General features: G+C 50.2%; 1 protein-coding gene across 1 annotated transcript in view; it reads right to left on the bottom strand.

The window, feature by feature from the left end:
* MYO18B (myosin XVIIIB) overlaps positions 1-15682 on the bottom strand; it is a 327968-nt gene that overhangs the window by 289959 nt on the left and 22327 nt on the right. The window contains exons 4-8 of the mRNA XM_049865475.1: positions 10226-11524; positions 9599-9665; positions 8651-8763; positions 7161-7337; positions 1642-1840 (exon numbers count right to left, since the gene is read on the bottom strand). Coding sequence (XP_049721432.1) covers positions 1642-1840; positions 7161-7337; positions 8651-8763; positions 9599-9665; positions 10226-11524 — 1855 coding nt within the window. The remainder of the gene's footprint in view (positions 1-1641; positions 1841-7160; positions 7338-8650; positions 8764-9598; positions 9666-10225; positions 11525-15682) is intronic.

Genomic DNA, 15682 nt, shown 5'->3' on the forward strand with positions numbered 1-15682 from the left:
AGGCTCTGCCTTTTGCTAGTTACCTCATTTGGGGCAAATGGATTAACCTCCCTGGGTCTCAGATACCCTATTTCTAATACAGGCATAAGAGTACCTACCTCCTATGATTGTCAGGAGGATTAAAAAGATTTAACAATGTAAAGTGCTCAGAAAATTCTCCATATGTGGTGGTGTTATTACTATTTTTTATTATTATTAGAAAAGCAATATAGCCTAGGTCATGCAATTCCCAAGGGGCATAATATTGCCTCCAAGAGACTGAAACCTGATTCTTGCAGGGGGGAGAAAAATTTTTACTCTTTTTATGTATAAAGCACAAATATACATACACTACATCAGCAGATATACAGTATATTTGTCGTATTCAAATTTCCTGGTGGGTGGATTAGGGAAAAAAAAAACTGTCTACAAAACTCCCTCAAAAACCTAACCTGTTGGCATCGAGTCAATTCCAACTCGTAGTGACCCTATAGGATAGTGTAGAACTGCCCCAGAGGGTTTCCAAGGAGCAGCTAGTGGATTTGAACTGCAGACCTTTTGGTTAGTGGGCTGAGCTCTTAACCACTGTGTCACCAGGGCTCCACAAGGCTCCCTAGGGAGCTGATACTAAAAGCACAGTTGAGGAACACTGGCCCAGTGGTTAAGGCTCTGGAAAGGCTGCCTGGGTTAGAACCTCAGCCCTAGCATTTATTAACTGTGTGGCTTTGGGCAAGCTAGTTATCCTCCCTGAGTCTCAATATCCTCATCTATAAAATCTTAGTAATAATACTATCTTATAGGGCTGTCCTAAACAATAGAATCTTTTGTCTAGCTGACTCCAACTCATGGCGACCCCATGTGTGTCAGAGTAGAACTGCTCCATAGGGTTTTCCATAGCTGTGATCTTTTGGAAGTAGATCTCCAGGCCTTTCTCCTGAGGCACCTCTGGGTGGATTCAAACCAGCAACCTTTCCATTAGTAGCCAAGTGCTTAACTATTTGTGGCACCCAAGGATTGTTCTAAATAATCAATAAGTTAATATACTTGGAATAGGATCAGGCGTGTAAGTGTTCACAACAATCATTATTATTATTAATTAGCACTCTTCCTTTAAAGCCCAGTTCAAACTTCACTTCCTCAGGGAAGCCCTTCCATGTCTCTCCTCTGTGCCTCTGCCTCTCCCCCTAACCAGTACAGCAAGGACTTTTCGAAGAGGATTTGAGGTTAGCACATATGTGCAGGTGGGTCTTCCCTCTGACACAAGCCCTGCCCTCTGCCTTTGCTTGTCGGGTCCCTGTACAGCTCACCAGGCTGTGCACTGCACAAGGGCATCAGATCCAATGGAGTAGCATTCACTCCATACTACCACAGGTTTGCACATTTATTATCATAATGTCCTAGCAGATGGCAGTCAAGTGTCTGGTTCTAATAATATCAATGTATGATGATTGTGCAGAGGAAGGGGTGGTTGCCTTTTTCTAATTTGCACAAAGGTGCCCGATGGACTAGAGGCCCTGCCCGTAGCGAGCACAGAGTCTACACACATCTGTGCTCAGTAAACACTAGCTAAATGGATATAAGGAGGGACAGCCCAGCATCCCCATCCAAGTCTCCCCTCTCCGCTCTCTACCCTGCTATATTGCCACCTGGAGACCACCATACCTGAGACCGTGCCATCCACACTGCCTGCCAGCCCCACCAGGTGCTCCAGGACCTGCTCACAGCAGGTGGTCTTCCCAGCGCCACTCCGGCCCAGGGCCACGATGCTCTGGTCTCTCCGATGGCTCAGCAGCTCCCAGTACGCCCGCTGGGCCAGGGAGTTGATGTGGGCAGGCAGACCATCCCAGCGGCACCAGGGCACCTGTAGGAAAACCTGAGGCTTCAACCCTCCTATCCAGCTGGTGCCCAGGGAGCACTCTGAGACAGTTCCCCAGCCCAGGCCTCAGGTCTAGCTCCATGTCCCTATCTCCCACTGTCACTCCAGCCATCATCATCAGAGAAGCTTCAGCATTTTACTACAAGAGCACCAGCCTGGAGGTCTAATCCTGCTACCGACTCACTGAGCTCCTGGGCAGCCCATCACTCATTTCTGGGCCTGGATCTCCTCTTTGGCAGGAGAGAGACTTGAAGTGAAGCTGTGTTCGTCTGAGGAATTCATCTCACTTGATACTCAAAGCAGTGGATAGTAACTGCCTGAAATCAGGCCACTGGATAAAGTGGCAGAATTGATTAGTGATGCTTGCCATGGAAACAGGAAACTGGGCATGGGAAGTGGAGCACACGTGACATGTATTTGCCATAACAGACTTAGATGATACCTGAAGTCCTTTCCACCTCATTTGTTCATCCATCCGTCCATCCATTCATTCTTCATTTAATAAAATAATTCATTGAGTGTCTGCTATGTAGCAGATACAGTCTTAGGCACTGGGGGCACAAAAGCAAACAAAACAGGTAAAGGAAATCCCTGCCCATCATCAGATACCACTATACACCTTTTAGGATGGCTTAAACAATTAGATTTTTAAATTTTTTAGTGGTTAATGCCAAGGGCTGGTGAGGGTGTGGAGCACCTGGAACTCTCATGCATTGCTGGTGGGAACACTCTGGAAGGTGACCCTGCAGTTCCTTATAGAGTTAGACATACACACATCATTCCACCCAGCAATCCCACTCCTACGCATTTATCCAAGAGAGATGAAAATTTATGTTCGCAAAAAAGGAAGTCAATCAATAAACCCTGTACCTGTTTGGTTATGGCAGTTTTATTCAAAATCACCAAAAGCCAGCAACAACCCAAATGTCCTCTAGCTAGTGAACTAGGATAACCAACCAACCCAGCTGTAGCACTGAAGAAGCCTGCTGCCCCAGGAAACCCCACATTCTGGGAAAACTGAGACAGCTGGTCACCATGTGAACAGATAAACTCCTGCATCCATTTAACGAAATAAAGGTACAGACTATGCAAGATTAGCAATAAAATGGATGAATCTCAAAGGCATTATAGTAAGTGGAAGAAGCCAATTGAACACTGTTACCAGTTGTGGTCAAGTCCAATTTCAACTGACGCAGCCCCAGGTGTGTCAGAGTAGGACTGTGTACCATAGGGTTTTCAATGGCTGGTTTTTTAGCAGTAGATTGCCAGGCATTTCTTCCGAGGTGCCTCTGGGTGGACTCTAGACTCTAAACTTTGGGTTGGCAGCTGAGGGCATTAACCATCTGGAAAAGGCAAAACTAAGAGAGAGAAAACAGATCAGTGGCTGCCAGGGGCAGGGATGACTACAAACGGGGCCTGGAGGAACTTTTTAGGGTGATAGAACTCTTCTGTATCTTGATTGTGTTATCGGTTACACGACTGCACACGTTTGTCAAAAGCTCACAAACTATACACTAAATGGAGTGAATTTTACCATATGTAAATCATACCTCAATAAACCTGACTTTTCCAAAAATCCTTGCCTCTGGAGAGCTTGCTTTCTTGGGGGAAGAGACAGATGATAAAGCCAATAATTACATTAGAACAAGTGGTAGTCATTTTAAAGCCAGGAGCCTGAATGAGATCACCAAGGAAGTGGGTGTTGACAGCAAAGAGGAGAAGAGGTGTGAGGACTGGGGCACCCCGACCTGGAGAGGTCAGGGAGACACTGAAAAAGCAGCAGTCAGGAGACAGAAGACAAACCAGGAGAGTGGAATCCTGGAGCCAAGGAAGGGAGTGTCTCCAGAAGGAGGGAGTGATGGGCCAGTCAAGCAGCTAGTCAAATAAGACCAGACGAAAGAATAGACCAATGGATTTGGCAGCATGGAGGGTATTGGTGACCTTGACCAACGTCTGCTTAGTGTGGCCTTCAGAGAGAAAGGAAAAAGGCCAGGTAAGATCTCGCTCGAAGCCAGCCGAAAGGCAGTAAAGGGGGGTAGGGGATTGGGCGGCAGCTGGAGGAAGAAGCTCAAAACCCAGGATGCCAAGCGGGTGGCCCGGCCCCCCACCCAGGGACAGCAAGGCCCCATCTGCCCCCTCCTCCAGTGCCCTGGCAGAATCTGGGGCACAAGCCACAGTGTGATGACTCCTCTGCTTCCCTGACCTCCAGCCTGGGGCTAAAGGATGCTCCCAGTCCACTGTTGGCCTTTTCCGCCCCAGGACCCCCCAGGAACTGTAATGTGGCCCCTATCCTGATGCAAAACATGGAGCCTCAGCAGGACCTCAAAGCTGGTAAAGGAAGGACAGGACCCACAGCAGCTGGACACAGCCCTAGGGCATCCAGCAGGCATGGGGTCCTGGGGTCAGGGCCCTGGAGCCACCACCCACTCTGGAAAAAATAAATGTCAAGGGGCAGGCTGCCCCATCCATCAACCCCCTTGGAGCCATCTGCCTGAAGAGAAGAAGGAAGAATTCTGTGAACCAGACCCCTGTGTGCACCCACAGGTTCATGTGTGTACACAGATGTGCCCAGAGCCCATGCACCCAACAGATCCCAGAGGCTCACGTACATGCAGGTGTGCCCACCTACACCCTGCACAGGCCTACACACCCCCAGGCACACACCCAGCTCCCAGATCCCTGGAAGGCCCAGTCCCCCAGTAAGAGAGGCCCCCAGGCCTGCCCCAACCCCAACCAGCCCATCTTGAAGGTGGCCCCAGTCTGGGCCTCACAAACGGGTCTGTGCTCCCACCTGGTGGCCATTTGGGGAGCCAGACACGACTTAGGCAAAGGGCAGGAGTGGCTGAGGATTTGGGTGTGGGAGGCCCAATGACTTGAGAGAAGGATGGGGCCATCCCAGCGTGGCCACCACCCCAACCCAGGGTTGTGACGGGGCATAGCGGGGTCATTTGGCTCAGATTCCAACTGACAAGGCATGTCTCACACCTGCACTTATAGACACCTGAGCTCAGGTTCTGAAGGGTGCTTCAGTTCAAAATGGACAATGTAGACCTGGCGAGCCCTTGGGGCCTGTAAAAACATCCTGCCTCCCAGGGGCTGCTGGGAGGCCAGAAGGCTTCCAGAAGGCTCAGAAGCCTTGAGCTGCAGAGGCATAGCACTCACAGCAAGGGAGGAAAGAGCAAGTGTACCCAGCTGTCACTCACCCCAGGGCTTCTGAGACGCCCTTGGGCCCCTGACCCCTGACAGACCAAGGAGGGGCCTGGAGTGCGACTGAAGGGGTGGGTGGGACACAAGGCTGCTGCCTCCCCTTCCCCCTCTCCACCCTCATAAACGGCTTAACACTGTGCAGGGACTAGGACTGGGCTTGTCCCACAGGGCTCCAGAGGACAAGACAAGGCTTTTCATTCCCAATTAATAGATGAGAAAACTGAGGTCAGAGAGGCACTCTGGTGTTTCCAAGGCACCACAGCACATTAGTGGGTGTTCTAGAAGGGGCCGGACCCTTCCCCAGCAAATCCTCAGCCCACAAATAAGATATTTCACCTCCAGCAGGTCTCCCTGCCCCACCTTTGTCCACTTCAGTCTATCCTCTACCTAGCAGTCAACAGGATCCTTTTATACCATAAGTCACTTCATGGCAATGCTCTGCTGGAAGTCTCCAGAAGCTGCCATCACGTTCAGAGTAAAAGCCAGAATCTTTATCACCACTCACAAGGCTCTGCAGGATCCCAACCTGCTTCTCCGGGACCTCCTCACCTATCTCCTCCTCTGTACTCATCTGCTCCAACGACACTGGGCTCCTTCCTGAGTCTCAGCTTACCAGGCCCTCGCCTACCTCAGGGACTTTGAACGGGCTATTCCCTCCTCTTGGAAAGATCTTCCCCAAGATGGCGGTTTGGTCGCTCTCTCACCTCCTTCAAGTCTTAGATCAAATGTCACCTTCTTGGTGAGTCCTCCTCTGACCTCCCCTCACCTCTCCACCCTCCCCTGGATCCAACACTTCCTGTCCCGCACACCCCAACCCAGCTCTACATTTTCTCAGCTCTGCTCACTTCTCATCACATAAAAGAATTAAGCTCTCCGTTGTATTTATTGTCTGCGGCCTGTCTTGCTGACTAGAGGGGAAGCTGCGTGAGGGCAGGGTCACTGCCTGTCTTACTCCCTGCTCTGACTCCATGTCTAGCCTACAAGGGCCACTCCATCCAATATCTGTTGAATAAATGAAGCGGGATCCAGCACAAATTATTCAGCAGTGTCAGCAAGGCATGTCCACAAGGTGGCGCTTAGAGACTTGTTTTTATTGTCCATTTAGAGGAAAATGGCCGTTTTTACACTTCGAGAGGGAAAACAAGATAATAGAACGGTGGCTTCTGTGTCCCAGTTTAAGTGGGTGACGTTCAGGACTCCCAAGAGTCCAGCATGGTGCTGAGAGTACAGAGGAGCCCAGTGGCCTGTTTCCCGTCCTTACTAGACTTTGGCAGCTGGCTTCGACAGGCCAAGCCGGACTCTCTTATCTGTAAAATGGGGCTAACAGTAGCGCCTGTCTTTTCGGGTGGATGTAAAAATTAATTAAGTCAATATGTCAAGGTGCTTGAAGCAGTGGCTGGTGTAGTTATTGTTTTGTTATCATCTTGTGCCATCGAGTCAATTGCAACTCCTAGCGACCCCATGGATTACAGAGATTTGCTCCATAGGATTTTCTTGGCTGTATGAGTCGGAGGCAACTCAGTGGCAACGGGTCTAAAGGGCCCTGGTGGTGAAGTGGTTAAGTGCTTGGCTGCTAACTGAAAGGTCGGTGGTTCAAACCCATCAGCTGCTCTGTGGGTGAAAGATGTGGTAGCCTTGGAAATGCTATGGGGCAGTTCTACTCTGTCCTATAGGGTCGCTATGAATTGGGATCAACTGGATGGCAATGGGTTTTTTAATCTTTACAGAAGCAGATGCCAAGCCTTTCTTCCGCAGTGCAGCTGAGTGGGTTCGAACCAACAACCTTTCAGTTACTAGCGAAGCACAAACCATATGCATCACCCAGGGGCATTCTGGTAGAGTTAACACCCATTAAATATTTTCTCCCATTATTATGATCTTTAATACTCCTGTTGTAATTTCTAACAGTTACTCATCTTTCCCTTCTGGGGAGTGGGAGGTCATGTGATCCTTGATGCCCCATGACACCCCCAGAATCTCATCTTTGGTGGATGCTGCCCACGTACAGGTGGAAGGAGGCTCTGGCTGTTCTTCTCTCCTCTAAAACCAGAGGGATCTCCCACCTCTCCTGCCCCCCTCCCCCATAGCCCCATCTCACCTTCCCTGCAGAGGGTGCCACGGGTCCCCAGGGCTGGAGGACGATCAGATCAGGCCCTGCACAGGTGTGTGGCAGCTGAGCTCGGCAGCGGTGCAGAAGCGTGTTCAGGACACTGGATTCATTCACACTGATGAGGGTGGCCAAGTCCTCAGCCTGGTCCAGCTCGGGAGGGTTGGCCTGTGAACCATCATACAGCATTTCCTCTGGCCTTCTGGGCTCTCACCAACACTCCCCACCACGTGCACACCCCCCTATATACACACACATGTACACAGACAGAGCTTGGGGATCCTGTCCCTGGAGAGCTTCAGACCAAATACAAGACAGAACACAAGGCTCTGGAGGGATGTGAAGGGACCACAAATAACACAGGACCACCACTTCTTGTCCTATGTGGCAACCCAGGAGTCACCCCTCTCATCAGACTTGTCCTCCCTTCCCTCACCCGCTGCACCACGAGGAGTGATGCTCCTGAGACACACACTGCAAGATGTAAATGCCTTTCTATATTCTCAAATACCACAAAACAGCCGAGGGTGTTGGGGAGTGTGGTGGCGTCCCCTGCTATCTTCTCCTTTTCTGGGCCTCATGGGGGCTCTGGGCGGGCTCCGTGACACCCAGGGATACAGGCCAATGGCCAAAGCACCCCACTTCTTTGATAGCCCATCACATATTGATCCCTTAGAAAGATACCCAAATCCTCCCAGAAACAAGGGGTGTTTGCATCTTCTCCTTGGGAATCTCATTCTAGGAGCCTTCTTACTGGTCTCTGCAGCTCTGGAGAGTTTTCAGAGCCTAAGGCTCAAGGATTGGTCAAGCCTTTCTTCTGAGGGTACTAGGTCTCTGCAAACTCACAACACCAGTGGGAGAAAAGGGTCTGGGGTGGGGAGAAAAGGGTCTGGGGTGGGCAGAAAAGGAGTAGAGAAGGATGCAGATACACAAGGACCACACAGAGTTCCTGGACGAAACTCCTCCCTGATTAGTAGGCTGTGGTGGGTATAAAAGAGTCAGGACAAATGGATTTTTGGTACGCTAAAAACATACGCAAGAGAACTGAAAAAGACAAAAGTAAAAGAAAGGTTGATGCCCAAAATATAGGCCATCAGGACCAATGCTATGGTTAGTGGCAAGCAGCAAATTTGGCTCTGAGTTCCCTGGAAGCCAAGCTAAAAAGGGAAATAGGCTCTGTAACACGATTTGCAATGTCCAAAATGAAAAGCAATCACTTTCTTGGCAATCAGAAGAACTCCTAGTACCAAGACCTGATACACATATCTGCTGATGTGTCCTCATAAAAGGGAGATCATGGGATCATATGAATGACCCCTTAGCAAAATCCCTGCAACAGAGCAACAAGTTCAATAGGGCTCTTACCTATAATTCCCTACAGGGGATCAAGCCAAAGTGGTACCTGTGGTCAAATACGTGGAGATCTCTTGCAGGGGTGGGGAAGAAGAGCGTGGCAGGGAGGGAAGCGGACGGGGGCTCACCCGGTGAACGTGCTCCTCATCCACCTCTGTGATGGTTTTGTCTACATCGATGCGAAGTCGCACCCTTCCTGCCGGCAGGTCGGCTGTTCCTTCATCTGGCTTCAGCACGGTTGCTGGTGGACATCCCAGAGAGAGAAATAAGGAAAGGAGGAAAGGGAAGGGAAAGGGAGGGGAGGTGAGGGGAATGGAGAAAAAGCCTCCGAGCTGCTGAGCTAGGCCAGAAATCTAGAGAGGGGATCTGATAGGTGACAAAGCGGCTGTATCCTTTCCTCTTTGGGCCTATTCACATGGAAGATTCTGAACTGTGACCCCAAATCCTTTGAGGACAGGAGGTGGGTCTGACTCACCTTGGGCTTTTGCCAGCTGGCTCAATGCCATGTGCCAAATAGACACCCAGAAAGTTGGCTGCATTGAGCCATCTCATGCCTAGGACCTGGGATGGCAGATAAAGGCATGCAGGCTGCATTTCCCATCCAGTGCGCATGACAGACATAACTAATCGATCACTTTTTCCAGCCGTGTTCTGGCTAGGACTCAGAATCCCTTCTCAGTATAGTGCTACCTTAAGTCACGACTAATCAACAACAGTGGGCTAATGAGAGGATACCTATTTACCCACTGGCACTAGACTTTGAGTTCCACGAACCTTATAGGAATCATACAAAGCTTGTTGATTAATAGACAACGTGCTGATTAACACACAATGCTTAATTCGTTCATTCATTCATCAAGGCTCATATGCCTTTGAAGCCAGGGCCCGGGATAAAATGACCATCAACTACACCCACCCTAAAAAAGCCACAGAGCCCCATCCTAGGTCTCTGCTGCCCCTGCCCTGCTCCTTTCCCCAAAAAAGTATCACCAGGATCTGGCAAATATGGCTAGCAGCAGCGCAGGCAGAAGCGGAGAAGACTCAGACCCCCAGATAATGCTAACACCCCTAATTACCAAGAGTAAATCCGTCCTTCTGAACCAGCCAGACCTTCTCTGCCTCGTACCATCTGTCCTCAGGGGCCTGAGAACAAAGATCACTGACATGAAACCAGCACAATGGCATCCCTGTGAGCTGGGTGAACTCTTCACATCAGGGCTTCTCACAGTGTGGTCTGGGAGCACCTGGAACAATCTCCTAGAGGGCGCTTCATTAAATGCAGATTCCTGGGCCCCAACCTGGCCTTTGGAATGCAGGAATCTGCATTTTTAGCAACGTGCTATTTTGGGGTCACTATTTTTTATGAGTAGGAATTGACTCAACAGCAATGGGTTTGGGTTTTTTTTTTTTTTTTTTGGTTTTTAAGTTCGAGAACTTCCACATGACATTGTAAGTAATCTCAGCCCAAAGTGGCCACTTCGTGTTTTGGGGACCTACCCCCACTCAGTGGAGAATTTCACCCTGGGAATGGGAGCAGTGGGAGCCTCAAGCCCCCAGCTCATCAAGGAGGAAGTACTTGTCCCCTTTTCTGGGTCACCCCTCTTCAGCTCCTGGTTCCTGGTCCACCCCCCAGGATAGGTCCCTTCCTGTCTTTGGAGGGTCCTGCCCGCTCCACCCCACACCTGGGGCTACAGCTCCATCACCTGGTCCAAGTCTCTGCTGTGGCCTCTTGTGTCCCCCTCCTGCAGGGATGGCCCCTCTTGGTTCTGCTCCTGTGTCTGAGGCCGTTCCACATGGTTCTCCAAACCAGGTCCAGGTCCTTCCAGCTCCGTCTCCAGGGCCTTGGGCCCAATGTCTGCTCTTGGGCTGGGCCCCTCTGCTTTTTGCCTTCTGATTTCTGGCCCGTTCTCCTTCCCAGCTGCCACTGCCAACTTCCCGCTTATATCCACCTCCTTTGGGGCTGTACAGCCCTTCTCTGTCTTATCCAGAGTGTCACCTGCTTCCCCAGACTTACTCTGAGGTTGCCCCACCTTTTCTATCTTAATCTGGGGTTCACCTGCCTTCTCAGTCGTACTCTGAGGCTCAGCTGCTTTCTCAGTCATACTCAGGGGCTTCTCTACCTTCTCCTGCACTTTGCCCATCTTCTCAGGCTTGATCAGAGGCTCACCTGCCTTCTCCTTCCTCAGGAGCTCACCTTCTTTGTCCTTCTTACTCTGGGGATCGCCCCACTTGCCCTTTCTGCCCAGGGAGCCTCCCCACTTTCTCACCTGGATTTGAGCCCCAACTCGCTTCCCTTCAACCCCTGCATCCTTGGAGAGACCCCCCTTTTCCATCTTGTTTTGGGGGTCCCCTTCCTTCTTCTCCACTGTCCCTGGCTGCCCTCCCTCACCTGGCCCTTGGTCTTGGGACCTGGTCCCCTGGCCCTCATTCCCCTGGGCCTCACCCCCTTTAAGTCCTTTGGTCTGGGGGGCCCTGCCCCCCTTTCCCACTGAGCTTTGACCCGTCTTGCCTTTTGGCAGTGACACATTTCCTTGACCTGGGCCCCCAAGACTCCCAGTCAGGGTCTTTTCAGCCTTCGGGTCTGGCTCCTCAGTGCTGGCCTGGTGGCCACAAAGAGTTCCTGGGGTCTCCACTTTCTTTTCCCCTCCAGGGTCTGTGGCTGGGGGTGCAGTCCTACAGGTGGGGGAGTCCTGGGGGTGGGTCCTCTGTTCTGGCTTAGCTGATTCGGGATCCAATTTGGCCACCATCAACAGCACATCACCCTTCCTCACGCCCCTCTTGAAGGGCAGGGTTCTTTTAGCTGGGGTCCCACTGGGGCCTGGCTCCTGGGGCTTCTCGCCATTGATGCTGGTCATTAGCACAGGGTCCATGTTGCCAGACCCCCTGCTTTTCTGGCTCAGAATGTTTGAGTCCTCAGGAGAGCTTGACCGGTTACCCTGAGGAATCTGTTGGCTTCCAGGTTTGGTGCTACTGCCGGACTTGCTGTTGGAAAGTTCTGGGGTCTAGAAGAGAGAGACCACAGTCATGCTTCACTGCTTGCTGACTTGTCTGTGTCTTCATTTTTTCATTCATTCATTCATACACCCATCCAAAGATCCTCAAGCACCTTCAAGATTTTGATAGGCACTGTGCAAGGCAATGATGTCCCTAGGTGATACAAACAGGTAAGCGCTCGGCCACTAACTGATGGGTTGGCAGTCTAAGTCCATTTAAAGGCACCTCAGAAGAAATACCTGGCGATCTACTTCCAGAAAATATCAGTCATTGCTAACCCAATGAAGCACAGTTCTACTCTGACACCCACAGGGTCTCCATGAGTTGGAATCAAACTGATGGACCTGGTTTTTAACTGGTGCCAGGAAATACCCTTGACCTGGACCCAGCACCTCCAGGCCCTGTAAAAGAGTGGAAAGAGAGTGGACTTTGGAGCCTGACAGACCCAAGTTCAACTCCTGCCTGCCACTCACTAGCTGTGTGGCCTTAGACAAATTACTTCCCTTCTCTGAGCCTGTTTCCGCATCAATAAAGTGAGGATTATAAAGGCCTACCTTGCAGGGTGGATGTAAGGATTTATGATAATATTCAGAAACGGCCCAGCACAGAAAAAGCCCTCAGTAATAGTAGCTACAGAAACCCTGGTGGCATAGTGGTTAAGTGCTCCAACTGCTAACCAAACGGTCAGCAGTTCGAATCCACCAGGCGCTCCTTGGGAACTCTATGGGGCAGTTCTACTCTGTCCTATAGGGTCACTATGAGTAGGAATCGACTTGATGGCAGTGGGTTTGGTTTTTTTGGTTTAATAGTAGCTACTGCTGCTGTTATTGTTATTATTTCTGCTTTGACTGTTCTTGATGGGAAAGAAGGGACTGGGGAAAGAACTTGAGACATATCATGATCTTAGCTCCAACACTTTCTAGCTGGGTGACCATAGGCAAAATCACCTACCCACTCTGAGCCTTAGTTTCCTTTCCATTAAGGTAGCTACCACCTGACCCTCCAGTTCTTTTGTAGTGCGACATATGGAAAAGCCCTTTGGAAACAGCAGAGAACTATACAAACAGGAGCTTCCGGACCAGGTGAAGGACCTGGGTTCTGTCCCTGGGGTCCTCCACGCTTGCTTGATGTGGTGTGATTACTTTCCTGTGTGGCCTTTCCAGCCATGGTCTTGTGACTCCCACCCAGGTGACTGAATGGGGGTGTGCAAATAAGATAATTGTGGCCCACTGAAGGCATTGGTCAGTTTTGCCTTAAAAGAACCAATTCCAGAGGAAAGAGGAGAGCCCACCACCACCAAAGAAGGAGAGACCTGCAGCAGAGACTCGCAGGAGACGGCACATTGGGCTTCCCAGCCCATGGAGCAAGAAAGCTGGGTGCCTTTGGGCAGAGGCTGAGGGCAAAGAAGAAGTCTACACTTGACTCATGAATTTGGGACTTGCCAGCCACCACAACCGAGTGAGCCATTTCGTTTATATGGTTTGTGAGTTCTGTGATACATTGCAGCGAATTAAGAAACCCACAGATGGGAGGGAGAGCACTGAGGGGAGAGGCAGCAGTGGATGTTAGAGGTGATAGAGTGGTACAGCAGCTTGGAAAAGTTAGACATTTGGGACATCTTTAACCTTCGCCTCTTAGGAACCAGCTTTGTGCTGATCCTTATAAAAGAAATTATTCATTTACTTGACCTAGATATTTGGGCTTATATAACACCCAAGAGATCTCTCCACCACTTGCTACTTTTCCAGGTCCTTTTATTGCCTCATGATTTCAGCTCTACACAGTCCTCCATCCTCAGACGAGCTCATCCTAAAGGACTTTGCCGCCGTCTCTGCAGAAAAGACCTCATAAGCAATTCCAACCTGGTGCATGGCTTCACCACCTGCCCTAGTCTAGGTTCTTCCATCTTGGACAGTGGTAACAACAGTCTCCCAGAAACGTAGCCCTAGGACTCTGGGGTTCTCACCCTTTTGCATTCAAACTGGCCCCAAGATCATGTTGATTTCACCCTGAGAAGCTTCACATCTGTGTCTCCTTTCCCAAATCCAGGTCTCTCACCTGGGCCATTGTCACAGCTTGAGAACTGGCATCCCTTCAATTTGCTACCAGAGTCACTTTGACGCTGTTCAAAAGTTATTGGAAGCAGCTCACAGCCTACAGTGAAATCATTCAGCACCACCATCTCACCTTCCTCGGTGAGCAGCCTCCCTCCTCCACTCAAGTCCTATTTCCCCTACTCATCCCCTACTGCATAAGGAACCCTGGTGGCACAATGGTCAAGAGCTCAGCTGCCAACCAAAAAGGTTGGTGTTTCGAACCCACCAGCTACTCCGCAGAAGAAAAGACTTGGAAATCTGCTCCCATAAAAATTACAGCCTAGGAAACCCTATGGAGCAGATCTACTCTGCCATATGGGATCACTATAAGTTGGAATCGATTTGGCAGCACACAAAAACATTCCCATGCTGTGGATACATTGTAGCATCTCCTACCACACTTGACCCTTCCCTGCTTCCACACTTTTGCTCATGATGAGTTGCTGCCTAAAATGCCCTTTCCCTTCTTCATTGTCCTTCTATACCCAGCTCGAATGCCATCTGCGCCACAAATCTTTGCCTGGTCACCTTAATCAGAACTTATCTCACACATCCATGAAGTTCCAGAGCGCTATCCTAGTACACCAGTTGCAGCAATGACTATGTTCCGCAATGCATCCTGGCTTTCTGTGTGTCTCTCTCCTGTTTAGGCTGTGGGTGCCTCAAGAGCACAGTCTCTATCTTCATCTTTGTAATAACGAGAATAACAATCATAACGATCATGCAGCAATCATTTACTGATTCCTTGCAACGGGCCCCAAGTTGCCCTCAGGCAATGTCCTACTTAACACTCATAACCACCCAATGAAGTAGGTTCTGAACTTCGCCCCACTTTAGGGATGAGGATGCAGTCACAAAGATATTAGCTGGCCCAAGGGATAGAGCCAAAGCCAGGACTCTGACTATAAAGCCAGTATCTCCTTAGGGGTTTCTCACTAGAATCTCCCGGAGAGTTTTTAAAAATGCAGATGCCTTGGGCGCCCTCCCAGAGCATCTGCTGTAAGCGGCCTAGGTTGTGACCCCCAAGTGATTCCAATCTACAGCCATGCCTGAGAGCCATGGCAAGTGGTTCAGCCTGACCTTTTGGGTCTAGGCAGGACATAATCTTGGAAGGGGGTTGATGCATTTGACAAATTTCACCACTATCTACACCATCTCCTGAGTCAGTGCCTTATTTTTAGCAAACTACCATGAAGAAGACAGTAACGTGCGGATGAGCCAAGCGAGATAACCAACCCCAAACCAAAACCAAAACCAAACCCAGTGCCATAGAGTCGATTCTGACTCATAGCGACCCTATAGGACAGAGTAAAACTGCCCCATAGAGTTTCCAAGAAGCGCCTGGCGGATTCGAACTGCTGACCTTTGGTTAGCAGCCGTAGCACTTAACCACTACGCCACCAGGGTTTCCTAACCAACCCCAGCCCCCTAAAAATTCTCATCCTTTGAATTTTCACAGTCACCAAAGCCCTTTTCCCCTCTGCACCCTTCTTAGCATGTGGGAAAACAGCGCCTTTAGAATCACTACAGCAGAGAAGAAACTCACAGCACACCCATTTTATAGATGAGCAAACTGAGGCCAAGGGGAAAGGGTTTGGCCTGGACCACATGAAGTGGCAGGGCCAGAACTAGAACCCAGGTCACCTGACGTGTGATACGGGTCTCTTTCTATACCAGTATTATTCAGCCTTTCCCTGCCCCTCGCTAGCTGGGTGGTCTTAGGGAAAATCAGGTCACCTCCTGGAGCCTCGTTTTCCTTTCCTGCAAAATGGGGATGGACTATAATAGCTCCTTCTAAGGATTATATGAGAATCAAATGAGACAGTTGTGCTGGGACAAGGAGAGAGAGTACAGACTTATTTACTGATTGGGACAAGAAAATTAAATTGGCGAGACCAGCCAGGGCTTGCTGTCTCGCAAGAACATGTCCTGAGGCTCCTCTGCTCTCGTCCCAGAGGACACCTTGGCCCAGGGTCCAGACACCTGTTGTGATCTGAGGCCTGTCCATCCCACATCTTGGCTCTGGGTCTCTGTCCAGTCCCACAGTGACTGTTTGTCCCCATCCTCTGT

This window comes from Elephas maximus, chromosome 22, assembly GCF_024166365.1.
Source record: "Elephas maximus indicus isolate mEleMax1 chromosome 22, mEleMax1 primary haplotype, whole genome shotgun sequence".
NCBI lineage: Eukaryota > Metazoa > Chordata > Mammalia > Proboscidea > Elephantidae > Elephas > Elephas maximus.